The 27,129-nt window shown below is 43.8% G+C and overlaps 1 protein-coding gene across 3 annotated transcripts; it reads left to right on the top strand.

The window, feature by feature from the left end:
• The first annotated feature begins 6,314 nt into the window (after positions 1–6,314).
• Positions 6,315–19,989, top strand: wnt16 (wingless-type MMTV integration site family, member 16). Of its 3 annotated transcripts, XM_035427469.1 has the most exons (5): positions 6,315–6,346; positions 10,124–10,288; positions 14,260–14,486; positions 17,358–17,647; positions 19,521–19,989. In XM_035427469.1, the coding sequence occupies exons 3-5, from the start codon at positions 14,297–14,299 to the stop codon at positions 19,983–19,985; spliced, it is 945 nt and encodes a 314-aa protein (XP_035283360.1). In that variant the 5' UTR covers positions 6,315–6,346; positions 10,124–10,288; positions 14,260–14,296; the 3' UTR covers positions 19,986–19,989. The 3 variants fall into 3 exon arrangements, with proteins under 3 accessions (XP_035283360.1, XP_035283359.1, XP_035283358.1); XM_035427468.1 differs by lacking the exon at positions 6,315–6,346 and having other exon boundaries at positions 10,103–10,288; XM_035427467.1 differs by lacking the exons at positions 6,315–6,346; positions 10,124–10,288 and adding an exon at positions 13,797–14,103.
• Positions 19,990–27,129: the final 7,140 nt, after the last annotated feature.

Raw genomic sequence — 27,129 nt, 5'->3', positions numbered from 1 at the left:
TCTCTTTCCCCCCCGGAAAGGCATCCACTGCAGTGTTCAGTTGTCGGGGTTTTGTGGTGCAGTCTGGGACTTGAACCAAACATACTGTTTGTGTACTTTAAAATTACTTCTTGATCATCGGTTGCCTCCACCCTGAATGGCTGGATCCAGTTACCCAGACCAGTGAGCTGGTTCAGCTGAATTGTACCAGGGCTGGTCAAGATGTATCAGGGTTGGTTGAGCCACGTCAGGACAGGTTGAGGTGTATCATGGTTGGTTGAGCCGTGCCAGGACAGGTTGAGGTGTATCATGGTTGGTTGAGCCGTGCCAGGACAGGTTGAGGTGCATCATGGTTGGTTGAGGTATGCATGGGCTTGTCGAGTTCTCTTGTGGTTGTTTAAGCTTTATCAGGACTGAATTGATTAATTACTGAAGGTACGGTTCTGATTCTTCTGATACTTGTCCTGGTTCTTTGTCACACGGTTGCTGCTTTGAAGCTCTGATCCGTCTGTCACACGGGGGGGCGGGGGGCGAGCAGACTGACCGATGGCAAGATGGGGAATTTGGGCTTGGCGGTGTTGCCATCGTGCCTCCACAACATTTCCCGAGACATCTTCCAAGACATTCCAGAGGCATCTGGGAAACAGCAAATCGTCCGCAGTTTGTCCACTTCATGAATGCAAACCAAACATCACCCTCTCTCTCTCCCACTCTTCCCAAACCTCTGAACCAGAAGACTTCCCCCTTTCCCTCTCAGAAGATCGGACATCTAGACTGATGGTTTCAAGGGTTTCGTAAGATGTCTGGGTCTCAGGCCAGTTCACTATGATGAATGAGAGTCTTCATGCGGCAATATTATTTATCTAGTCTAGCCAGTTGTTTTTACAGCTGAAATAAATTATGTTTATCTCTGTACATGCTCACAAAATCCATTAGGCTTCTCGCACCTAAAATACAAATCTTGCAAACAGCAATTTCAAACCAAACAGAAATCACAGAAAACAGAAAGGACAAAAAACACTTTTGAGACTGTAAATCAAACCCATTCCCTCATTTCATTTCCGGATCTGTAATTCGGATCAGAGAGACTTACTGTGCAGGCCGTTCTTGAATCCTCATTTGATTGAGTTGGCGTTGCCTTTATTCATCAAAAGATATACAAACAAGCATAGATTCTGAATAAAAGTGTGAATGCCCAATGGCTCACCAACTTTGGCTACAGTTAAGGACAAGGACCTTTCCTCAAACTTTCAGTTTCGCACCAGGAATTGGTCAATGTCTGAAAAAGAACGAAGAGAGACACTGGGATGGTCTGGATGGCAACGATGGACGTTTCTAATACATGGCAACTGTAGTGAGCAGGAGCAGCTTTCTCACTGGGGGTTTGCCGCACCACAAGGCCCAGTCTGAGAGCCATCAGCTCCAGACCTGCCATCAGCACCACCACTACAAGCAGGGAGCCACTTTAAGGAGACCTTTAGAGACAATAATAGCGATAATGGCCCGTGTCTCAGGCCTACGACTGTTTTTATTGTTTTATTAAAATAAAGTTTAATTAATTAATTAATTGATTGATTGATTGATTAATTAATTGATTGATTGATTGAATGAGTGAGTACAATGAAGGAATTGCTCTTAAAATAATCCAATGTGGATTGAACGGCAGTAACCCAATAGCCGTTTGAGCCATCTTGGATACGGCCTGTCCCAGAAGTGGAAGAAGTGGTTGAACTGGTATTGTGAACATAGTTAATACAACTCTTGGACTGCAAGCCTCCACAAACAGGACTGAATGTGGCGGTGTGGATTTAATATTATTTCAGATATCTTTTCACAAAGACATGACATATGATGTATTATTTCAAGTTATGAAAATGTATCAAAGAACTACATTTAAAAAAAAAAAAATCTTGATGGTATTAATGTTTATACCAGGTCTCCTTCGCAGAACAATATTATTCAAATATTATATATTACCCATGAAGACGGCAGTTATAAGGACTGGGGTTAAGCTAATTTTAGGATGTCTGAGTTGGATTGTTTTGGCAATGAGCATGGTAAATACTGCCAGAAATGCACATTGCACACATGCACACACAGTATGTAGCATGCAGAGAATGATGGTTCCACTGAAGTCAGAGAGGGAAGTAATACTAACCAGCTGTCGTGAGGATTATCTTTGGCCTGTTTTCGCGAGAGATTACTATTGAGTATTTTTTTACCGAATAATTTCACCTTTTGTTCCAAGCAGACACCCCCCATGTCTCCCTCTCTCTCTCTCTTTCTCTCTCTCTCTCCCTCTCCCTCTCCCTCATTAGACTCTTTTGTCATTCTTTTGTGATACCTGTATGCCTTACCTAAACAGTTTTCTTCAGATGTTCCACTTCAGGGTAGGAATTACCGTAGACTGTATAATTGAATTTAACATAAGCGGGGGCTGACAAGGACAGTAGAGGCCAGTTCAGGACAGGAGGGTTACTGAAATGTCCTCTCGTTTGCTGTTTGCCAGCCCTGTCAGCATTCGTCTGCAGACTTCACAACAGGGACTCTGGCCAAACAGAAACACGGAGCCTGATCTGCGCACGTTTGCTTCGGGGTCCTTTCATTGGAAACAGGTGTGTAACTGTTGTAAATAAGGTGTGCTTTATTATTTATGAGAATGCCGATCCAACGGCAAAATTCCCAGCGAACAGCCTGTTCCGCATCAGGAATCCATAGGGTGAGCGTTGACTCGAATAATTAAAGCACTGTTTTTAGCATTCTGTTCATGTTTCTATGGACACAGGCTCCCATTCATTAAGATGAACAGACATGTCCTTAAAAACATGAGAATTGTCTTGGAGAAATCTGGGGCCAAGTCACGTGACTGAGTGTAGAATAACATGTGTTGCATTGCTTTAGAATAGTGTCTGTTTAGTTACTGTGAAACATGTAGGTGAAAGTTTAGTTGTCACTTTTATGATATCTATCATTTGTTTCACAGATTTTAGTACTTGTGTTTTTACAGATGAATGGAAATACAGGACTTCTATGTTGAAAATGTTTTCCCTGAAGCAATAAAAAAAATCTAGATGTACTAGATGATAGCGATAAATGAGTCTTTAACTGGGGTGCAACCTCAGAAAGTCATTAGTATGAGGATACTAAAAATATACAAGATGCCATGTCATTAAGTGATATGAAGACAGTGTGTTTCCAGCAGCTGGAACTGATAATCCGTTCTCATTAATGGAGATCAGGGGTTAAATTCTTCCCCAATCATAGTCATTTGTGGTCAGGCAGCCCAATTATCAAAAAAAGATGTATAGCATTTATTTCTGATCTCCATCAGGACTCCATGTCGTACAGTATTATGATTGAAAATCCCACTAAAATGTTACGTAGAATAAATGCATTTGCTAACTGCAGACATTGCGGGGGGAGAAGAACTGAAAAATCGCTTTTGTCTGACTGAAGTGAGGAAGTTTGCCCAGTGACATGATTGCACCATGCCACTTCGCTGTAATTTTTTAAGAAAAGCGGGAAACCAGACTTGTCATCCCTTACACTGTATGCTGAAGGACTCAGTTCTCGGGGATGGGCTTTCAGTAATGGCCACATCTGTGCTCGCGGGAACATCAGAGAAAATGAGACGATGTCTGCGCTTTCAGGGTTTCCCAGTTTCCCCCCAGTGGATGAGGGCATTGTTTAGAAATCATTTTGTCATCATCTTCGCTTAAGAGTTACCCCATCTGATTTACCACACGTTGGGTCTGTATTCATTGAACTTGCCAGCGCTTCTTTTGTATGGGTATGGGTATGCGAAGAACAAACCATGTTCATTTAAGAGGAACCTTCGACACAATGCAGCAGAAACTTCATGTGCCATTTTGTGGCCTCATGTCTCATAACAGCATGTTCAAAAGCACATGTGGGATGGCTGCATCGAATAATGATGAGGGAACTGGGGCTCTAAAGCAAAGGTTACGAGCTGAACTCTCCTGTCGGACGCTACCGTTGCACCCTGGAGCAAGGTTCTTAACTTGAACGCTTAGACGGTGTTTCACCCACTTTTCACCGACATTTCCCCCCACAAAAATGTTCTCTGGCTTATAGAAAAATGAATTGGCACAATCACCAAGGAAGAGAGTACTCATCCTTGATTCCTCAGTGTAGCACAGACAACATCATTCTCCACATCAGTCACCCTCAGTCTCCCTGACCACTGGTGTCTCCTGAGCTCAACAATGTTGGCAAAACTGGCTCTCTATGACCAGTAGTTCAAGAGCAGCAACAAAGCCCTTTATTGTTGGGGACACAAATGTCGTAGTATCAAGCGTATGGGATTCTTAGCTTCCTTACATATGGGCCTGTTGAAAAAACACCACAGAAGAGGCCACAGCCGTCTGAATTCCTGAAGAATGACAAGCAGTCGAAAACCAGCATAAATCCACAGATTTGGGAAAAAAAAAAAAAAAAGAAGTGAAACCACCGCTCCCCGGGTCTGCCAGAGTACGGCTCTGAGGTGATGGAGGGTTTGAAGAGCTCCAGATCCGGGAGGGTTTCCCCCTCTCGTGAGTCGCTTTGCATTAGCAGAATGGGAGCTGAGAGCTCGCTCCGCTCAGGCTCTCCGCTGGCCATGGCTAGGAAGCAGGGACCTCTCTCAGTGCGGAGGGATGAGTCATCCAGAGAGCATGCCATGAACTGCTGTAATTGTGACATTTTTATTGCTTTTCTCCTTCTTTTTTTTTCTTTCCTTCTTCTCCCGGTCGTCTTCATCGGCGCTCGTTGCTGCGACGTTCGAGAGCGCTCAGACGAGCGTGCACAGTCCTCTGAGTCGCGTGACGTCCGCCATCGCCTCTTACCGCGCTGCCGTTCGCACGCCGGGCTTGCACAGACGCGAGTCAGAGGAAGACGCTGCACGTGCAGCTCATCAAATCTGTGCCGTTGCGAAGATGCTCATCAAAAGAACCTCAAAAGAAGTAGAGAGAAATATTTGTTTTTTGAGAAATTGTTTTTAAAATTTAAGCAAAAGTCTGGCTGGGGTTTTCTGCTGTCTGTGTGGCAGACAGCCCAGTGATTGTGTCTCCCTGACCCTGCACTACCGGGGAATGAGGGAAGAGCCCGCAGGGTGTCTGAGGAGAGGGAACAGCCAGCTGGCCGGAGCAGGCCGGAGCAAATGTACGGTGTAATCGGTGTCAGAAGGTAGGAAGGGTAACTGCCTCTCACAGCCTCTCAGGCCTACACCACGGACCTGAACTAAAAGCAGCAGGCTAACAGAAGCTAGCAAATAAATAGTGTCGAATGAGTAGTGGAGTGACGTGTGTAAATTCACTGTAAAAAAAAAAAAAACAAACAAAAAAAGTCAATCTTAACAAGTATTTTAATCTTAAAATCAGACTTAAAATCTTTTTTGATCAGGGGCGACGCACATCTCTCACATATCACAACTGTGTAGCCTGTAGGTGCCCTTTGTGTTGAGTGGGCCTAATACCGCGTTGAATGATAATATTGAACTTACTGAAGACTTTTTGAACGAAATGTGTTATTAGGCGAAAGGCCAGAGTGGGTAGAAGAGTTTAATATGCACTATTGGGATGAAAGTATGTATGAACTGTACACGGTGCTGATCATAACCTTTATGTAAACATTCGGCTCCTTGTTAATATCATACTTACTAATATTTATTTATGTTGGGCTTGGATGTATAATTTAGTCCTCAATGCTATATTAAGCACTACCAACTCGACTGTATCCTTAAGGCCTCTCAAAATGTAATTTCTACAGGCGAATGTAAATTGACTTTTCGCAGTTGTCTTTCATGTAAACATTTTGAAAGTAAACGCTCGTTTTCATTTTTCCAGTGGCTTTTTATGGGATCCTTTAAAAAAAGAAATATTTTCCTAAGAGGAGCCTCGAACAAAAACATTGGCGTCGCTCTCGGTCTTTAAACCTATGTGCGCACGCAGTGTTTGTATGAAAATAATAAAGCTAGTGTTATACAACCTCAAATTAAAGGCAGACAAATGTGAGAAAGAGAACGTTTCCATTTGAGCATTTGAGTTCACCCGGTTTAAATGAGAAAGCAAAAACCTGGAAGCCGGTACAATGAAGATTATATGCAAGCGTGACTCCCTCAATTGGATTATGCTGTTCCGCTCAATATAATCCTGTTTATGCAGGATTGTAAAACAAAATGACCTTTGCTGGAGGGCTGCTAGCTCTGACTGTCACAAGAAAGACGATGTCAAACAACCAAATCTGGGATTAAAATAAAACAGTGGCGTACACATTGACGGTTGATCTTAAGACGGTTGATCGTAACATACGGTCATCCAATACCCATCTGTGGGAGTCTGAAGCAGAGTGCATTAAGTGAACAGGCCAGGTCTTTAATCATTGTTGTATGTTCTGTTGTGCAATTGGAGTATGCATTACATTAATGTGCGTGATTAGTTTGACCACAAGACTAATTTTTTTTTTACTGTTCTTTCCTGTGTTTTTGAAAATATCCTGTTTCTCTCTTACGGTAAGTCATGCATTTTTGAAGTGCTCAGTCAAAGACGGTCTACGGTATTATCTTACATATATGCTGTTAAATTGGTCTCATACGTGTATAATCATGAGCCCATAGTCTCTCTCTCTTTTTCGTGAGCTTGAGACTAACTGCGTACGTCCTGCGGTCGCCATATTTTTTATTTTATGCATCTGTCCAGTGACGTCTCTGAATTACTGACACTGTCGTTTATTGTCATACATGTGAGAAACCTTCCACGAGTGAGCTTTATTTTCCTGAAGCGCTCGCCATGGGACAGTGCACACGCACAGACCATAGCGAAGTCCTTAAGCTCCCATTCCAGCACTCTGAACTGTGTTTACTGTCTCACTTAAAAAAAACCTCAGTTGGTTCAATTCAATTTCAGTTTATTTATGTTTTTTGCCTGACGGTTTTGATGCAAAGTCGCCGTTTCTAGAGTACCAGCAGCTGGTGATTTATTTTAAATCCAGAGGCCGAGGAAGCCGAACCTAGTTTTCCCTGGAATCCATTGCTTCTTTTACCAATGAAGACAGGTACACCCTGACAAGAAAAGGGAGCAGCGAGTAAGTCCATGTTCTAATGTAGGCAGCCAACGGGATTAGTGGGAGTCTCATTCAGAAGGGGTTAGAGCTGGTCTTTGATCAAGGGGGAGATTAAGGGTCTTGTTGCTTTTGGACAGAGCACCCTGTAACGGACTCAAACAGCACCCAGCAGTGTTTGAGACTAAGCAGTCTGCCTTTCGGAGACATGAAATACACTGAACCCCCCCCCCCCACCCCTCCCAGCCTTATATCCTTTTACTGCACTACACGACTGTTTACACGCCCCGTTTTGTCTTTCCTTTCGTCAGATACCCCCTCGATTCCGTTCCAGTCAGAAAGCCAGAGAGCAGTTTGGTTTATAAACCGAGAGATTCAATTTCATTTTTTTCCTGCTGGAACCCGCTAATAAAGATTTATTGTCAAAAATAAATAAAAAAATTTTGTTGAAAATTGTAGGGAGGGTGTTTAAAATTTTCCGAACGCTCGCTGTGGGAACATCAATTCAGAAATTTGACCTCGGGTGCAAAGTTTGACTTTTGCGCAAACTCGAAAAAGAGAAAGGGAGAAGAGGGGAAAAAGGTCCCACTGTAAACGCTCCAATTATGAAGCTCTCTTTTATCGCCAGGGTTCTGTGAGACCGCCAAGGAGGGCCGTCCAAAAGGGGGGGGAGGGGGGGCAGAAGAAAAGGACCGCCGCGTTTCCGTTGGCTCGTCGCCCCCCCCCTCCCCCCCAACCCCACACACGTACACCCCCCCCTAAATCAAAAGTCACTGGGTGTTTATGCGTGTACACTGTGCACAGGTACGAAACAAGAAAATCCCTGTTAAGTTATCTTGTGGCACTTTGTTGAGAGCAGGGTCTCGGCAGGGCGCGGAATGTCCCGGAGCCCCGCGAAGCCCCCCCCCCCCCGGGCGGGGCGGGGCGGGGCGGGGTGTCGCGGGGGCGAGGTCAGCCGCTTTTCGAGCGCGGGCGAGAGCGCTTCACTAGAGCCGCCGAAACGTCTCTCTGTAGTGCGTCCAGACCGCCCGGCACCCGCCGGACGCCGCGTTCCTTGAAGCTCCTGACGGCGGCTCCCCCCCCCCCCCCCCCGCCTCCCTCCCTCCCCTCCCCTCCCCCCCCCCCCCCCGCCGCCTTTCGTCTCGCTGGGGTTCGTCTGACCCCGACATCTGACTGACGCTCCCTCTTTGCAGATGACCTCCTCGCTTTTGTACCTGTCTCTTAAACGCATGCACACGCCGCCAGACACAAGGACGCGGCCAGAGAGGCAAAGAAAAAAGAGAGAGAGAGAGAGAGAGAGAGACACGACTGAGTCTGTTGTGAGTCCTCAGTGTGTCATCGGAAGGTCTTTCAGAGATACAGCGCTGTGCGTTAAATACTGTTGGGGAAAAGGCCCTCTCATTTGAGGGCAATTAGTAAAATTAATATTCTGCTTGAATCCTCTCATATGAGAATTGTGTTGAATTCTAGTTCCGTGAAATTCTAGTTTTGTTGAGTTCTAGTTCTGCTGTTTTGCCCAGATTTAGGCACAGGAAGCTTTCTAACGACTCTGAAGTCTGGGAGCCTCAGACTTCAGCAGGGAGTCTCCCTCACATAAACACACACACACACATGCACGCACGCACGCACGCATGCACACGCACAGACACACACAAATACACACACATACCAGGAGCACTCACACCACGCACTTACGTAAAGGCATGACTTATTGATTGAGTGCGTGATCACCCCGCGGCTCTGCGGCGTGGTTTTAGTTAGCGGCGATGACCGATCGCGTCTCTGCGGAGATCTGAAGGGGGAGGAGGGACGGGCAGAACTTTCGCTCCGCTCTAGAGACAACACGCCAGGTTCTGGAGGCCAGCGAACAAACGTCAAGCATGAGGTTCGTGTTTGAGGGGAGAGATTTACCCCCTCCCCCCCCCCCCCACCGTTGCCGTGGAGCCCGTCGTGTGGGGCATGCCGGATAGTCAGGTGTGACTGAGCAGGACCGGTGGGGGGTCTTTATTCTGTGCGGATGGGGGGTCTGTAATGATCACATGACCAGCTATGATAAGGTACATAAGGGGAGAGTAGTGTGGCATTCTGGGGTTTTTTCTGCTACACGGGTGTGTGCTACAGGGCTGGGTGGGAGGTGCACTTAATCAGCTGTGACTGGATGTGCATTGGGAGGGGGGGGGGGGGGGGGGGGGGGTCTTGCACTCTGTCCTTTGTTTGACATCATGCGAGAGGTGTGAGTTGGGAAGGGTTCATGCTATTAAACTCACCTTTTGTGTACCACAGAGACCGTTCCATTGAGACAGCCAGGCTGGACACGCAGAGGCTAGACGCGGGGTCAGGGAAGACGAACGCGTCCCCCCAGCACGACTCTCTAAGCTGATACATTTGCTCTCTGTTTCACCCTGCCCTGGAAGTACATCCCACAGAGGTCACCGAGCACTGTCTATCTCTCGGAAAGGCTGAATCTACGGGGAGACATCAGCAGCTGAAAACGATTCTGCTTATTCATAAATCCCTCTCTCATAGGATATCATTGAGCAGGAGTCTGTGCCTTAGTTTATTACCTGCTTTGAGTAATATGTGGCTCAGTTGCACTACAGGGCCTGTGACTAGAGGCAGGAAACCATGAGAACAGACCACTGCTGCTATCTGTCACCATATCAGACTCAGCTCCAGAATTACATGATGGACAGGAAGTTGAGGATATGACGGACAGACCTATTAAAAGCATAAGTGTTTCATCATAAAGGTCAGCTGTACTTCAATAGCTGGATAAATTGGTCCCACTCCTTTCACCTGGACCTCCTTAGACATCACAAATAATGTTCAAATCAGCAAACCTTTAATATGAAGAGGAAACTCCTTATAGTTTCAGTGCTTGTTGCTTTTTTCTGAATTCAAACTCATCTATGCGGAAACTCCATGTTTATAGAGAGCATACACTGATGCTAAAGCTATGTGCTTTCAAATAAGAACTAGACCTGTTTTTGCAGTGAAAAACACCCAAAGCAGTTATGTTTCCAGTTAGTCTAATCTTTGCTTTTCATGTGGTCTCTGGACTAGGTGCTCCACTCCATCGAGGGACCAGCTGGACTAGAGAACCAAAAGCCGCATGAAACAAGCCGCCATTTGCTGATGTTTCCCAACGACTCAGCAAGCCATGGCCTCAACCTAAGGACCCCCAGTCATTCCGCATCATAACCAGACTGCTGCTGTCCAGTTAGCATCAAGCCCCCTTAGCCGCAGGCACAAGGTGAGCGTCGGGTTCGAAAGCCTCGGCTAGCGTGAGTCACAAAGGAGCGATGCGTGTTTTTGTGTGTTGCTTGGGTCAGCAGTGGGGAACCCGACCATTTTAAAATGGAGGAGGAAGGCTAATATTTTCCAGATGCATCAGCATCTTGTGATCCCTGAACAGTCCTTCCACAGATACAGGGCAACAAGACAGAAAAGAATTAGAATGTAACGGAGAGTATCCAAGCCCTTGGCTTGTCACCGTGTGCGTCTTTGCCTGTTACGTTAATGCGACAAGCTTGTGTCAGAAGGTTAATGGTTACCTTGCTCAACAGCTGTACCGATAGGTGACACCAGGCAACGGCTGTTTATGGTAATTAACAGTCATTTCCCTGCTCTCTATTCGGCCTCCAAACACAACTTATGAATTTACACCCTTGGTTTTTATTGGCTGATTGGGCCTGATTATGATATCACAGAGAATGTGGTCACTCAGAAAACTTGCTGGTTTATTAGTGTCCATCTGCTACCTGTGGTGGCGAATAAACACCTTGACAGCTTGTAAGTTCCTGCATAATGGGGTTTATAGTGTTGTTCTTGTGGCTTTCATAAAAGGCAGCACAGATCCCTCGGCCCAGGTAAAAGGCCATGTTATGGCCGAGTAACTTTGTCAAGGAGGCCCAGTGCTTTCTGGGTACAGAGTGGACACTTTACCTGGCTGTGAGTTTATTTGCTTCACATACAAAGAATCTTCCACATGTTAATTTTTCTTGGCGATACAGAAATGAATCACAGTTTTTACAGGACTGTAGTGAATTTTATGGTCATAGCCTCATGGGCTATTCTTAAGAACATTTTATGAGGGGAATGAGCCAAATATTAATGTAAAATTGAGCCAAGAAGCGGATTTAATTATGCTTTTTGTGAAAGCACTGTCATGTGATACTTCATTTCATGTTCCAAGTCATTCATTCCGTTTCCTATGCATTACTGTTTGACAAAATCTCAATTCATGTGTTTCTTCAGCAGCCAAAACTATTTCTGCTATTGAACTGTAATAACTGCGTTATTACCATGTAGTGCACATATATGTTGTCAGCGATAATTTGTATATATGCCCATATACTGTGTTGCATTCAAATATCTTGAAAATGTATATTTTATTTGAGTAGATTTTCAGTAAATTACATCTGCAGAAGGGTTGTCCCAACATTGCTAGATGAAAATGAAAATCCACCAGCAGTTAAAATCCTGCTGTGTTTTCATCTGATCACAAGAAATATGTATATGTAAATATGTATTTCATGTATAGCAAAAGCCAGCTATTCAGAACAAAATCACTCTATTTTGAATAGTCAGCCATAAGAGTACAATCAGCCGTCAGTTACAGTACGTCTGATACGTTATCTGAGACCAGTGGATTTATCAGCTTGTTTTCTCCCCATACCGTACTCTGACAATAGTGTGCCGATGACATCATCACTCAGCGAAGGGGTTAGGGCCCTAGCAGGAGAACGTACGGCAAGATAAAAGGGACATGATGAGAGCAAATTACTGCAATTTCATTCATCAGAGATATTCTGTGACTGAGCCTGGGCCGGAGTTAAAGCTGTCAGCACTTTCATCTTTTCCCTGTGGACCTATGGCCTTTTCTCTTTCTCTCTCTCTCTCTTTCTCTCTCTCTTTCTCTGAATTATGAACGAGGTGCAGGGTAGAATGAGAGTGTTTCTTCAACTTTACTCTCGTCCTGAACCTGCTTCTGATTTTTAAATTTTATTTATTTATTTTTTTCTCCTGAAAGAAGTATTTCAGTTTTGCTGAGGATTGCCTATCAGCAGCTGAATGCTTTTTTCTTTAGTGTGACTAAACCTCCCCAACATGCAACTTATTTTTTTTATTTTTTATTTTATTTTTTTTAACTGCTGGAATTTCACTTTTGGGTATAAAATTTCCGCGTGTGATTGCTCTTTTCGTTTTATCTTGTGTGGTTCATTTTAAATGAATGCATACATCATCTTTTTTTCCATTCCCACAAAAGCACAAAGTAAAAAAGCATGTAGGTAGTGATTAAACACACAACTACGTGGAGCAAGACACAATCAAAAACATGCGCTAGGGAATCGTGCGTTTCAAGATGAGCACTCTTTCGCCCGTACCTCTTTCCCACAGGACACAGTTCACAGTCTTAATGTGAACAATAGCGTCAGTCACTGATGTTATCTTTACTTTTTTTCTCGGCGTCCAATTATGAATCTGATTAAATATGGTCCTTGTTATTTACAAAGCACTTGACATTGATAAAAAGTTGTAAGTATCAAATAGGGAATGGCTTATCTGTCAGGGAATGATACGAATTGCATTGATGAGAGTGTCTGCTAAATGGAAAATAATAGTAACTTTCCAGGACTGTCATTTCCTTCACCTTCTCTTAAATCAGGTTCTAAATCCAAAAATATTCAAATTTGTTGACAGTTCTAACAGTGTTGCAGTGTTGTTCTACAGTCCTGTGTAGTTTTCATTCTGTGGTCCGCGGACCAATATTAGTACTCAAGAACCCCTCTGCTGGTCCAGGGGCAACATGTTTTTGTCAAGAATTGTTATGAGTTATTAATTTTATACTGTTGGCGTTTTCAATTTGAATGATTAAAATACAGGCTACATCGATTTAAAATTTTGGTTAATGAAATTAGCAAAGCTTTTTAGTCATGTAATGTGTTGTTGTTGTGTTTTGCCAAGTGGGCGTGTCATAAAATAAAAAAATAAAAAATAAAACGTTCATCTTGCAAGAGAATGCAGTCATTCTATTCATTTGCGTGGGGACTTCTGCAGTGGCTAGTGTACTGCATCGAAAAGATAATCAATTTTTTCAAAGCGAAGCGTAATATTCATTGCGTGTACTTCGACAACATAATCACCATTTCATCCATTTTAAATAATAATAATTCATTGTTATGTATAATATCAATATTGAAGAGTCATTGTCGTTGGGTTTATGGTTTGCCTAATTGGTAATGTTAATGGGATTTATTCATTAACCACTTTGTAAATATATAGGTTATAATTGTATCTCGTTTATATTTTATATTAATGTCGTGTAGTGTCCACTATAATTTGTACAGGGAGCAGACCCAATATAAATGTTGTCAAGGTAACGTTTTAAATCGATTTTTTAATCATTGTGATAATCAATGAATATTTTTACCGTTTTTTTTTTTAGGTCCGTAAAGCTCCCGTTCTACTGTGTGCTGTTTCTCATTCAGATCAGGTTTAACTTTATTAGTTTAGTGGCACTTCAGTAGCATAATCGCAAATTAGTTTGACAAGCATTCTTCCCACATTCGCGCTTCCTGACCCCGTGCCAACCAGTGCCTACTGTGTCAGAACAAAAATCTCTGCCGACTCACCAATTAACTCCCAGGATCGCCGAGACTTATGAATATTAACTACCAGTTAGGCCAATCACGGTCTTGGTGTCAGAAAAGGGGGGGACGTTCCACGCTGGTTCCTCAGAACCTGAATAAAAACTGGACGTTTCCGTGGAAGAGATGAAAGCTAATCTTGTGCGCATCTCCAATCGCCATTCGGTCAGATTGTGAAGCCCTGACTGCAACACGTTATTTAATGGATGGGAACAAATAATTTCAGGAACTTCAAGGTTCAACATAGCTGGCTAAAATGTAATATTACTGAAAATATTTCTGAAGATGTTATAGGTGTCACTCTCTAGTCATATGAGGTGGTCATGGAGAATCCGACTTCTTATGGCATACATCAAATCTGTGTTATATCTCTTTTACTAGTTTTTCTATGTCCTCAACATTGCCGGGGCAGTTGGATGTAAGTAATTTTGCTCGATGTAGTTTTTATTTTAAAAAGAATTCTGAATCTCATTTACTCATATTCACTGGGCGCCTAAATGTGTGGCATTACATGGTAATTTTGTGTAGCCAACTTGCTTTGTATAAATTGGCTTTTTATCCTGTTCGTTGGTAGGTGGCTCGGCATTACTGCTGTGGGAGTTCCCGAGAAGATGGGATGCGCAAATCTGCCGCTCACGAACAAACAGAAGGATCTATGTAAAAGAAAGCCTTATCTATTACCAAGCATCAAAGACGGCGCGCGCCTGGGGATCGCCGAGTGCCAGACGCAGTTTAAGCACGAGCGATGGAACTGTTCTACGACAAAAGAGCTGTCTGTTTTCGGATACGAGTTAACCAGTGGTGAGTAGCTGGAGTTTCCAGTATTATGCAAGCAATCTGAGAAGTTTGTTTTGGAATTTCTCACGAGATCAACCATATGTACTCCTTAAGAGTTGATGAACATTTTGCTGCGTACGCATTGATGAGAGAAACAGTTGTTGTTATGATACGATTGCCTGGATTAATAATTAACACTATGGACATTTGTGCAACGATGTTTGTTACAGTGCAATAAACCACAAATGTGTTATTTAAATATACCTAGTAAATGTAGACATTCTGCACAAGCGTCGCACCGACTATTCCAAGAGGTACTTTCTCGGTGGATCATTTCTCTCGACTTCCCCTAATTTAAAATATCAGACAACCAGACTGACTTTTTGTTAGTGGCAGACCCAGCCCAGCCCTTCGGGATTGATTCTTGGAAGTCAAGTGTGCCAATAATCAGGGTCTCAGGTGTTAAGACTGATTTAATTTTTGTGTCCAGCATTGTCAGGCACGTCCACGGTTCAATTGGACAGACATGTCTGTCCAGTGTAAATTCACATTAAAACAGGAAGAACAAAGATAGAAAAACCAACAAAGACAGACAGGTAGACAGACTGATGGACTGAATGATTGACGGATCATCTTTTAATAAACTATTATTAATTCATTCATTAGCCCTAAGTGACTATATTCGATTTGACAGACCGCTAGGAAAGGATTATATTCATTATAAAGGTTTAGACATTTCACTTTATAGTTCACAGAATGAAGGTGACACTACTGTGATTGATTGATGTTATTATTCTCAACAGTGCAAAGGGGAAAAATAACAGCTTAAACATTTTTGATATGGCTATTGCCATATGCATATGCAAAGCCTTTCGAACAACTTCTTGAGTTGAAAGATTACTACATTTTTACCAATATGGATAAATGAGGATGAATATTCTGACCTGTCCATTCTCTTAACTAAGTTCCCCATAATTAGCCTATCCTTGCACAACCAGTGACCACCACATCCCTTACAAATGTAGTTGCCATCTACCCTTTTGATTGCTTTGTTCTGGAGTGAAAGCAAGTGAAAATTCTGTTGCTTATTCATTTTTGTCATTGACCCTTTGCTAGCATTACTTTGCCTGATAATCTGAAAGAGTACACAATTTTTTTCCCCAAAGGTTGAGATAACATTTAGAATTTCAAATTGGTCAACCTTCCTGATGCCGAATAACTTCCACAGAAATTTGCTTTGTGTGCATGAGGCCTGAGGCTGAGCAGAACTGACTTTATTGCCAAGCAACCTGGATCATGGGGGAATTTTCTACAACACGGATTCTAAGAATGATGTATTACAGATAATAAAACGTTTGATTCACATTTGGATCTGAAAATGTTTTATTTGGAGAACGAATGCTATAAGGTGACATGGTGCACATCTGTTTCAGTTTACCGTGCTGAACACACCAATTATGCATGGTCACGTGCCTTTGAGATGTTTTACACTGCGCATTTTAATAAAAGGAAATCTCAGTAATTACAGCATCTAAGAATGGCTCATAATATTAAAGACGGGTACTTTGTATTCTAGAATTCCATGCCAGGATTCCCAAGTTTTCAAATCCGAGGCATTGTATATATAAAATCTTCTATATTCTTACCACAATCAGGTTTAGTCATAATTACACCACATATATAAGTTTAATTGTACATTCAGTTTAAACATTAAAAATATGCGTCCAGCATCTTTGAAGAGTAAGAACTTGATGACTCATATCCATTTAATATAAAAACCCCATGTCATTTACTCCACAGCGATGGGGTGTTCGTATATAACTTTGAGTACAAACACCTCTTTCTCAGTGTGGTCAAGTGGGCCATTTTTGTCAATGTGATAATGGCTTAATTGGTGGGAACTTTCTTACTGAATTAGAATTCAAGCGTGAGATTTGCCATGGGTAATATACGAACAAATGAAAGCAATTACAGTATAATATTTTATTTTTTAATTTACAAGCATAGTAAAGAAATAAACGATGCTTCAATTTTGTGTTGAGCAAAAAGGCATTCTTGTTCAATTAAAATTATGAAAAATCTCTAAAAATAAGTGCCCATGTTCAGTCATTGTTTGAATTTAATATTTTCTAAATTTACCAGAGCAAATGGAATAAAAAGAACCCCTTAAATTATAAAAATGTACAGGATCTATCTCATAATTCAATTAAATCATTTTCCAAAGGATTAATTTACAATCACGTGTTTATTTTTGTAGCGTTACTGTATACATGCTTATACAGTACAGACTATCCTGTTTTATTTATTTATTTATTTATTTATAAATCATGAGCTATTATTTTCAGCATTCATGCATCAAATTTAGCATAAATCCTGATGTGTTAATTCCACAGACTAACAGGCTACCATTTGGATGTACCCTAGTGATAACGCATTGGTAAATTTGTTTAGGTTGAAATTGTGTGTTTTTTGTCTGTTATTTTGACAGTTGCAAAGTAAAATAACTCTGACGACATCTCACCTAAATAAGTTTCACAGCAGGTTTTAGGTTTTGGGTGAGGTAGCACAATAGATTTTCCGTTATATGGCCAGATATCGCAGAATTGCGAGCAGGAGTAACTGTAAATGACAGCGTAGTGACAGGCTTCGGGGAGCACGGGCAATATGAGGAGGAGCAAGGGCAGCTTGTCAGACGCCATTTCGGATTGTTCCCCTGGGGTGTAGCTACGCATTCATCTATCAGCCTGGTGACACGAGAGACATCTACTTCTGCACAGATTGTTAAATTCCGATCGCAGCTAGTTTTCGTTAGAACGCGAGGGACCCTCTGGTGTGTCGACGTAGATCGCGGGCGCTCGTTGATCGCGGGCCTGCTCTGTTCCCCGGCGAGCGCAGGGACGAAGGAGACGGCGTTCATCTACGCGGTGATGGCGGCGGGGCTGGTGCACGCGGTGACGCGCTCCTGCAGCGCGGGGAACATGACGGAGTGCTCCTGCGACACGGGCCTGCAGGGCGGCGGCTCGGCGGCCGAGGGCTGGCACTGGGGCGGCTGCTCCGACGACGTCAAGTACGGCACCTGGTTCAGCCGCCGCTTCCTCGACGGCACCGCCCGGAACGCCTCCTCCGCCCGCGGCGGCGACGCCCTGCTCGCCATGAACCAGCACAACAGCGAGGCCGGGAGACAGGTGAGGGCCGGGGGACAGGTGAGGGTGGGGAGACAGGTGAGGGCTGGGAGACGGGTGAGGGTTGGGAGACAGGTGAGGGCTGGGAGACGGGTGAGGGTTGGGAGACAGGTGAGGGTTGGGAGGTGGGTGAGGGTGGGAGACAGGTGAGGGTTGGGAGATAGGTGAGGGTTGGGAGACAGGTGAGGCTGGGAGACGGGTGAGGCTGGGAGACAGGTGAGGGCTGGGAGACAGGTGAGGGTTGGGAGACAGGTGAGGGCTGGGAGACAGGTGAGGGTTGGGAGATAGGTGAGGGTTGGGAGACAGGTGAGGGCTGGGAGACAGGTGAGGGTTGGGAGACAGGTGAGGGCTGGGAGACGGGTGAGGGTTGGGAGACAGGTGAGGGTTGGGAGATAGGTGAGGGTTGGGAGACAGGTGAGGCTGGGAGACAGGTGAGGGCTGGGAGACGGGTGAGGGTGGGAGACAGGTGAGGGCCGGGAGACAGGTGAGGGTTGGGAGACAGGTGAGGGCCGGGAGACAGGTGAGGGTTGGGAGACAGGTGAGGGTGGGAGACGGGTGAGGCTGGGAGACGGGTGAGGGTTGGGAGACAGGTGAGGACTGGGAGACATGTGAGGGCTGGGAGACAGGTGAGGGTTGGGAGACAGGTGAGGACTGGGAGACAGGTGAGGGCTGGGAGACAGGTGAGGGTTGGGAGAAGGTCCTTAAAGAGATTAAGAGAATGGAGGAGAGGACTGGTGAGAGTGAACGAGTGAGGGCCATTACACGTGCTGGTATTAGCACAAGGGAGAGAAAGGTATTTTAACCCTTTGACGAGTAAGTGTTTTTGGAATGTTATGTTCAAAATTCGCAATGTTCTAGAACTCCATTTCTCTCCATTGCCAGTCATGATTGTTGCATCATGCATTGTTCGCTCACCAAGTCCGAGGGATACCAAAGACTGAAATAAGCGGTTCTGAAACCATCTTACATCCTGGAGATGAAATCATGCGTCATTGTGGTCTCAGTTTCTGGAGAGAGGTCCCAGGCCCGCAATGACCAGCACATGTCCCACAGGAACTTAGACCAGTCGCCACATGGTGAATTTCACACCGGAGTAAGAGAAGAGTGTCATTCACCGCACATTTCCAGGTCCCACAAGATGGCTGTGTCCATCCTGCATTGTCTGTTTACTTTACAAACACACTGTTTCGCCACTCTGCCGACGGGGCGGGTCATTTGGGGTCATCCAGTGTCTCCACTCTCCGACCGTCAAGGCTCGAGGTCAAACACATTTCTCCTAAATGGTCTGCAAGCTGTCAGGCAAACGATAACTAATTGGAGGACGTTTCTTACCACTCTTAACAAACTGTGTGACTTACAGTATCTCTCCCCTCCACTCTCCCTCCCTGTCTCTCTCTCTCTCTCCCCCCCTCTCTCTCTCGGTCTCTACCCCCCTCACTCTCACTCTCTCCCCCCTTCTCTCTCTCTCTCTCTCTCCCCCTCACTCTCACTCTCTTCCCCCCTTCTCTCTTTCTCCCCCTCACTCTCACTCTCACTCTCACTCTCTCCCCCCTTCTCTCTCTCTCTCTCTCTCCCCCTCATTCTCACTCTCACTCTCTTCCCCCCTTCTCTCTTTCTCCCCCTCACTCTCTCCCCCCTTCTCTCTTTCTCCCCCTCACTCTCACTCTCTCCCCCCTTCTCTCTCTCTCACTCTCTTCCCCCCCCTCTCTCTCTCTCTCTCCATCTCTCTCTCCCCCCCTCACTCTCGCTCTCACTCTCTTCCCCCCTTCTCTCTCTCTCTCTCTCTCTCTCTCTCTCCCCCCCCTTCCCTCTCTCTCTCTCTCTCTCTCTCTCTGTCTCTCTCTCTCTCTCCCTCTCTCCCCCTCTCTCTCCTCAGGCCGTGGCTAAGACGATGTCCACAGACTGCCGTTGCCACGGCGTCTCGGGGTCCTGCGCGGTGAAGACGTGCTGGCGGACGCTGGCGCCGTTCGGGCGGGTGGGCGCCTTCCTGAAGGAGCGCTACGAGGGCGGGGCGCAGGTGCTGGACCGCGCCCGGCGCAAGGTGCGCCGCAAGGAGCGGCTCCAGCGGCGCGTGCCCGTCGCCCGCGACGAGCTCGTCTTCCTCAACAAGTCGCCCAACTACTGCCTGGAGGACCGGCGGGCGGGCGTGGCGGGCACGCGGGGGCGGCGCTGCCACCGCGGCTCGGCGGGGCCCGGCGGCTGCAACCTGCTGTGCTGCGGGCGCGGCTACAACACGCACGTGGTGCGGCACGTGGAGCGCTGCGAGTGCAAGTTCGTCTGGTGCTGCTACGTGCGCTGCCGCCGCTGCGAGAGCATGAACGACACCTACACCTGCAAGTAGGGGGTTTGCGGACCTGCCGCGGCAGCGGAGGAGTCTTCCTCGCTACGGATAGCGGGGGGGACATGTGACGCATCTCCCTTGTGCTAACTCAGGAAAAGGAAGTACTTATTAGGCGTACGAAAAGTGGGGCTGGCCGTTTTTCCGACCCCAGGGTGCCCGCACCACGTCGGACAGCAGGGGGCGATCATCACTTCTCGGTGCTGCCTGGGCCTTTAGAATCCAGACACTAGAGTAAACTAAACACAGCAATATGCAAAAATCAGCATTGGGACTGGAAACTGGGAGCTGGGACTCCTGCATGGAGACATTCCGGCTCATTCCGGGAGGGACTGAGAGAGAAGCCCCTGCAGAATTTCAGCGCACCGTGCAAAGGGAAAACAAGGCCGGTCTGTGGAATTAGAGGAGCCGTGTAAATTTTGTATATTCCGTTACTGGTCTTGCAGCTGAAAGAGCGTGTGAACGTGCTCACGTCCACGCTTCCCACACCTCAGCTCCTGTTAGGGAAACCGATTAATTAATGTAATCAAGTGCGAGGTAGAAGAACAAAGAAAATAATATTTTTTAGAAGTTCAGCTTCGCTGCTGAAATGTTTCAGATCCACAGAGACCTTAAAAAACGATTTTCATACATGGTTGGTCCACAAATAATTTACATGGAATTATTTTAAAGTTTTTTTTCTCAATATTTTACATAACATAAATGTTTTACATTACATATTTATTTTTCAGTTCAATTAAACATTTTGTGTGCAGAAAACATCGAAAAAGTAAAGCTATTAATTAGCGCACATTTGAGAGAAAGAAAAAAAAATTACTGTACATTTCCTAAATGCATATACAGGTCAATATATAAAATTAAGAAGTATTTTTTGTAAACGGCATTTCAATTGTTTATATAGTGTAAATATTAAATTATACAAATGTCTCTGAAGGAAAAGCCTTCCATAAGCAACTTATTATTATTTCCTGTTTACTGTGCATATTATTTAGGTGTATAACCATTTTTCTGTGTTTGTCGTGCCCTTTATGTGCCTACGGATATGTGTGACAGATATGTGCCTAATTACACACCATATTTAGGAGGTGAGCACATAATGTTAAAGCAGTAGCATCCTAATACGTAGCTTGTCAGATAAAACGCATTTAGGTTCAGCGATCGGCTCTTAGGAACGGACGGGTTGTTTCTGAGCAGCCGACCGTGCGGCCCGTGGGGTTCTCTTCCCTCTCTGTCGGGGGCGTCCGAATCTCGTCTCTTTGCCGTGGGAGTGGGGGGTGGGGTGGGGGGGGGGGGGGGCGACGATTTGTGAAAAGTCGCAGACCTGCGCTAAATACCACACGTGCCTTCTTTTAAAAAGGGGGATTAAAGCAAACCGAGGTTACTCTATACTTCAGATGAACACGGCAGAGGGGGAAAGGTTACGAGCTGCGTATTCACGGTGTTTCTAATTGGAACGCGCAACATATACTGGACTTTATGTTTAGTTGAATGGGTGTCTATCTGAGTTTTCTCTCAACGTTCAAAAATTAGCTTTTGCGTCCGGCTTTTTTGGAAACCGCCAGTATTCAGTGTTTTCTGCTAGTTTATTTTTACTCTGTTCCTTTTGAAATAAAATTCAGAATACGATTTGTATTTTTTGCAGGTCTTTATTTTTTTAAACAGTTATATTCAATGTCACTTCAGTGGATGTCAATCAGTCTTGTCGAGTTAGAATGTTATCGCAGAATAAGGGATATTAAGCTTTTGTTGAGAACAGGCTATATTTTCATAAACTGAAATAAATATGTGGTTTAAATCTTGTATGCTTTTGAGTGTTTAATTTCTTGAACTCGTCATGCCTATAGCCGCAGTTGTATAAATACTGGTGTTTTGATATTAATATTTGATATTTGATTGATGCTATCTCCCCTGTAGTACTGTGAGGCCGATCATTTTGGGAAAGTCACCTGGCATTTGGCATATCATTTTTGGAAATACTCATAAATATGTTTAAACTGTAATGATGGGGTGCAGCTGTGGCAAATTAAAATTGGGGGGGGAAACAGAATTTACGATCAAATTATGTGTATGGGGGAAAAAATCTCAATGTAAAATGATACATGGCCTACATGAGAATATATATTGAATGTCATATCATGTGTGCATCATCTGTGATGGGAAAAGGCATTATCCCTGCAGGAAGTATTCTACAGTCCTCTCCTGGCGAGGAAAATGAATATGACTGTATATGAAAAGCAAAAAAAGAAGAAAGACACAGGGGATCAATAGAAAACTAACTGATGTGTACAGTAATGTGTCTGGAGCCATTTCTTGTGGATGAATGGAACATTGGTCAAGTCGCATTGCATTTTCCATATAAACAGGCTATTTGGTTACATCCAGGTACGGATGTCATTAACTCAAGCACGAGAATGCGAGTGAATTCAGTTACCCTCTGGAAAGCGTGGACACACAAACCCTTCATGCTGTCATCAATAGGATAAAAACTTTTGTGTCCCTGCCAAAATCTCCTCTCTGGGCCTTGGAAGCTACACCAGCAAACAGCCGCTTTTGAATAGAACGAGACGACAGGTTTGTTGAATCAAAGCTTTTTAACAGAACACAGGTTTTTTGCCTTCAGGAACTACTGTGCTCTATATAGAACCATATTTTGTTACCGAAAGAAAGAAGGTGCAAATCTAAAAGATGATTGCCCTCTGGCATGCTTCAAAATGGGTGGCATACTGACAAATTGTGTCTCGCCTGGATTATATGACACAGTTATGGTACCAATTAATCCACTTTGTGCAAACCAGGTTTAGGGTGTATCTGCCAAAAGTTATACACTAGAGTATTTCTAAAGAAGATGAAAAACAAGAGTGCACTCTTTAGGGAATTTAAAATTTTAAGAATTGACTACTGCAACTAAGTGTGTCTTTAACTGGAATCTGCTGCATTTTTAAAAATCTTTACTCAAATTATCTTGTAAAGCACCTGAGATGTTTGCATGAGGAGTCCTATTTTAGGTCTTACTGTGTTGCACTGCATCACAAACAAAATATTACCAGAATAAAAAAGTGTGCATCTTTATGTAGTGGCATGATACATAGCATCATTAGTCATATCCTGTCAATGTTTCTTGGTTCTGTGACTAAAGGTTCATTCAAAACACCATGCAAATGAAACACGTCTTGCGTATTGTAATAAAATGATTTTGATCATTTTTATAACACCCAGGTTATGCTTATTCATAATCTGAAAAGAAGTCTGCATTTTGGTAATGAGAGGCCCATAGACTTTTTACTGAATCAAATCATTCAATTATTCCTCACAGCAGTGGTTTAAAGATCAGAGATGGCGGGAGACTGCCAGATCAAATGACAAGCTTCTGTTCTCAGCTGAAGTGTAGAATTTGTCACATGAAAGAACTGACATCAATTCGTCTCAAGCTACGCTGAAGAAATGTGTTTTTAATTTTGTGTCACATTCCCCTGCAACTGGGCAGCAAACATAAAGCTGTGCAAGTCCGCTTCAATAAGTTCAAATCAAAATGTGTAAGAATCTAAATCTTGCTGAAATTAATTAATTACGATGTCAAGGATACAGTACTGTAGTCGAATAATTTATTTTAAACAAACTTTGAGGCTATCATTTTTTAAATAGTATTTAAATTCATTATGGGGGTATTAACTATGATCTGCAAAAAAAAAAGATAAACCCCAAAATTTTCAATCCTTTTGTGATGAATATGTAAGTTTATCATCTAAATGAACCAAAATAGTGTATCGCAAAGGATATACTGTATTAGATGTGTTCTTGAGAGTTCGGTTTTGAGTCATACTTTTGAAAAGGCACAAGAAAAACGAAGCTTGAGGATGTGTGTCAGATTTGGATGCAAGCAAACCAAAGAACAATGTGTCCCTGTCTTACAAAGATAAAACAAGCAGGAGGGGGGGGGAAATACACAATAACGCGACACTGCCCATTGTTCGACGTTTATTCACTCGGTCCAAGTTTATGCCATTTCAAGTGGCCATAATTGCTGTGTCTAATTTTTTTTTATTCGTGACCAGTTCTGTTCAACCGAGCGTAAAACGCCAAACCTTGCCAAGAACAGTTTGCCCTCCGGCGGTTTTCCCACTGTATGCATTTCCAACTGGAGTACATAGCACTCCAAGGAGCTGAACACTAAAAACGGGATCTAACAAGAACACCGTTGTAGCAGTCGGTCCGCCGGAGAGGCGGATTGGTCTCGGCTGCGCCGGCTGGTGGAGAGAGCACACGCACCTGGGTTGCGTTAGCTAATCAGCCCATGTGCTTAAAGGTGTGCTGCTCTCCACAGTTCGGGGCCGAGACCGGGAGCTGACACCGAGAGCGCAGTTATGACTTTCGTTTCGTTTTTGTTTGAGCACGAAAGACTAAAAAGAAAACAATCCTCAGATGGTATGCTGGAGGAGCTGGACCTGGCCGGAAGGTGGGTCAGCTACAGAGCAGGGAACTGAAGAGTTGCTGCTCTGTTTTACTTTCTTTTGTCTTTGTTATTTTACCTTGTTGTTTTAGTTTATTGTTTTTGCCCGGAACCCGTGAAGGGGAAGGGTGAAGTGGTCCGTTTATTTTATTTAATATTTGTGTGGGTGCGCACTCTCTCTCTCTCTCTCCATGCGACGGACAACGGTGTTATCCGGTACTGCCGCATCTCCCTCCCAGGGATGTCTCACTCGCGTGACAACCGTCTTCACAATATATGCCAGACAGTGACGTCCAAGAATGAGTTTCAACTCGGTTTAAGGTTCTCAACACGACTGCAGCACTCCTTGTGGTTGTAGGATTGTATTTTAAAACATCACTGCGATGCTGTGATAGGTTGTAGGTACTGTATAAGTAACGATAAACTGTGGGTCAGTGAAAGTGTGAACGCACTCTTGGCTGGAGGTAGCTGTGATTTTGCTATGCGACAGACAGGGCTTTTGTATTCGTCCTGGTGTCCTGTACAATCCTATATGGGGTCTGTGTCCCTCACTCACTACCTTCATTAAAGAAAGGAATACTCTTCTAATTAAATGTCAAAGATCATGAAATTTTGTTTTCCATTTTTCCCTTTCTTCCCAGCATGCCTTCATGACGTAACTCCAAATGAGCTGAGTGGAATAAGAACACTGCAAACACTGAATAAGAAAAATGTAGTAACTCAACACAGAATCATATTCTGAAAAAGCAAGGCTGTGTACGTGTACTCACTTTGTCCTCAATATCATTTCAGCCGATAACTCAAGGATTTGGATACCTCACACTGTTGGACAAGTCATCATGAAGTACTGACTACCCTTACACAAGGTGAATGGCATGCATTCCTGTTTTTTATTTTTTTTTGGTTGTAGTGCTTTTCTTGTTTACATTTCTTCAAACTATAGTTGTCTTTTGCAATTTAGTAATAGTCAAGACGATTGTGGGGTGGGTTATGGGAGGGAGAGGGGAAAGGGGTTTGAATGTTCTTTGGCATAATTCTGTACAATGGCACAGCTGAGCCACTTGCATTCAACTGTAAGCCAAGGTTTTTCAATGGTACCGTTTCATATCCACACATTTATTACATGAACACATTTTCCGTCCTTCAGACAACAGGAAGGGGTGTAGACAAGGAAGTCTGAAAACTCTGAATACTTTGATTGAAATGTCCCCAGACTTCAGTGCTGCAGTGCAAACATCTGGTATCTCGACACCAGTAGCAGCCAGTAAAGATTCACACAGCTGGAGCAGTAAAAGGGCAAAGTCATCCATGGGTTAGGCTATAAGCACGTGCATTCATGTATACTTGAATATCTCTACTTCATGCATTTAGAAATCTGTTATGTTGTGGGTGAAAAACATACAGAAAACATTATGAATCTGCCTTTGACGTTGGAAAATTATATTAAAAATAATTTTCCAACAGCCAATTCAAATTCATGGCAAAAACAAATGGTAGTGAGAAGCTATGACCATGCAATCATGGTAGAATTTAAATTTCATGGACATGGACCTTCCTTGACCGGAGGTGAAAACTTCGCCATTTGAGAACTTCTCTGTGTATGCAGTCATACTGCTGCCATCTAGTGGACAATGTTATTCTGGTCACGAATCATAAAACCATTCTGTAAACACAACATTCACATGGAACAAAATTAAGGGAGACGATCCAAGCAAGCGGCATCGGCCATCTTTAATAAATAAACGTAGCAAACACTCAAAAAGGCAAAAAAAACTAAAGCGAAACTAAAGACTAAGTATTTCATAAGCATGAAACAGATTCCGATTGACAGCTCACTCAAGTACCTAACACTAAATCCAGTAAATCAACATTTACCTTTTAAGTCTTGAAGAGAAAAAAAAAACTTCACACTGATTTCAGCCAGTATTTGAACAGCCTAAAGTGCTGTGTATTAGACTTGTTTTAATAATACAGGCCTTAAGAGGTATGCTTGCTTTTTTTTTGTTCAATCCCTGAATTCCATATCAATGGCTTAAAAAAAAGCACTTGGTTACACAGCTCCATAGCCTAAATCCAGAACACTTCATACCAAAAACTATAAAACTATTAACAATTATATATCAAAAATTGATATATATATTTTGATGAGGTGATACATATCACAACAACAAAGCAAGTGCTAAAGTGGAACCAAAAATACCTTCTTCAGTAAAATACGGCCATCTTGTCTTCATGTGAAACAAAGTCGTGACCAATGAAGGAAGGAAGAGGATATTGAGTAAGGGGGAAAGTGCATGCAGTTAAATCTACTGCGCCCCAACAATATCAGACCTCTCCCCAGGGCGGTGCTACCCTGTAATTCTCTGATGTATGGATGTCTTAAATATTTTTTATATGCATAGAAGTTTCCCTAATGCATGCAGAATGCATAATTGTTCCTAATGCATAAATGTATGAGTGTGAGAAATGCAGAGTGGATCAGTTATAAGGATTATAAGTTATAAGCAGTGCATTGTCCACACTTCACCTAAAACATGCACAGTGCCCGGCATAAGGCAAAACACTGAAGAGATTGGATCTTTTTTTTCCCCACAGAAAAGGGTCCACTTCCTCAAACCTCATTTTAAGGATCTTATCTCAGAGCACAACGCTTTGAAAAGGGAGGACTGTGAATCGGGTCCACAGCACAGCACATTACAG

Source organism: Anguilla anguilla, chromosome 7 (assembly GCF_013347855.1).
Source record: "Anguilla anguilla isolate fAngAng1 chromosome 7, fAngAng1.pri, whole genome shotgun sequence".
Lineage (NCBI taxonomy): Eukaryota > Metazoa > Chordata > Actinopteri > Anguilliformes > Anguillidae > Anguilla > Anguilla anguilla.
This window is presented reverse-complemented; position numbering and strand designations above follow the sequence as displayed.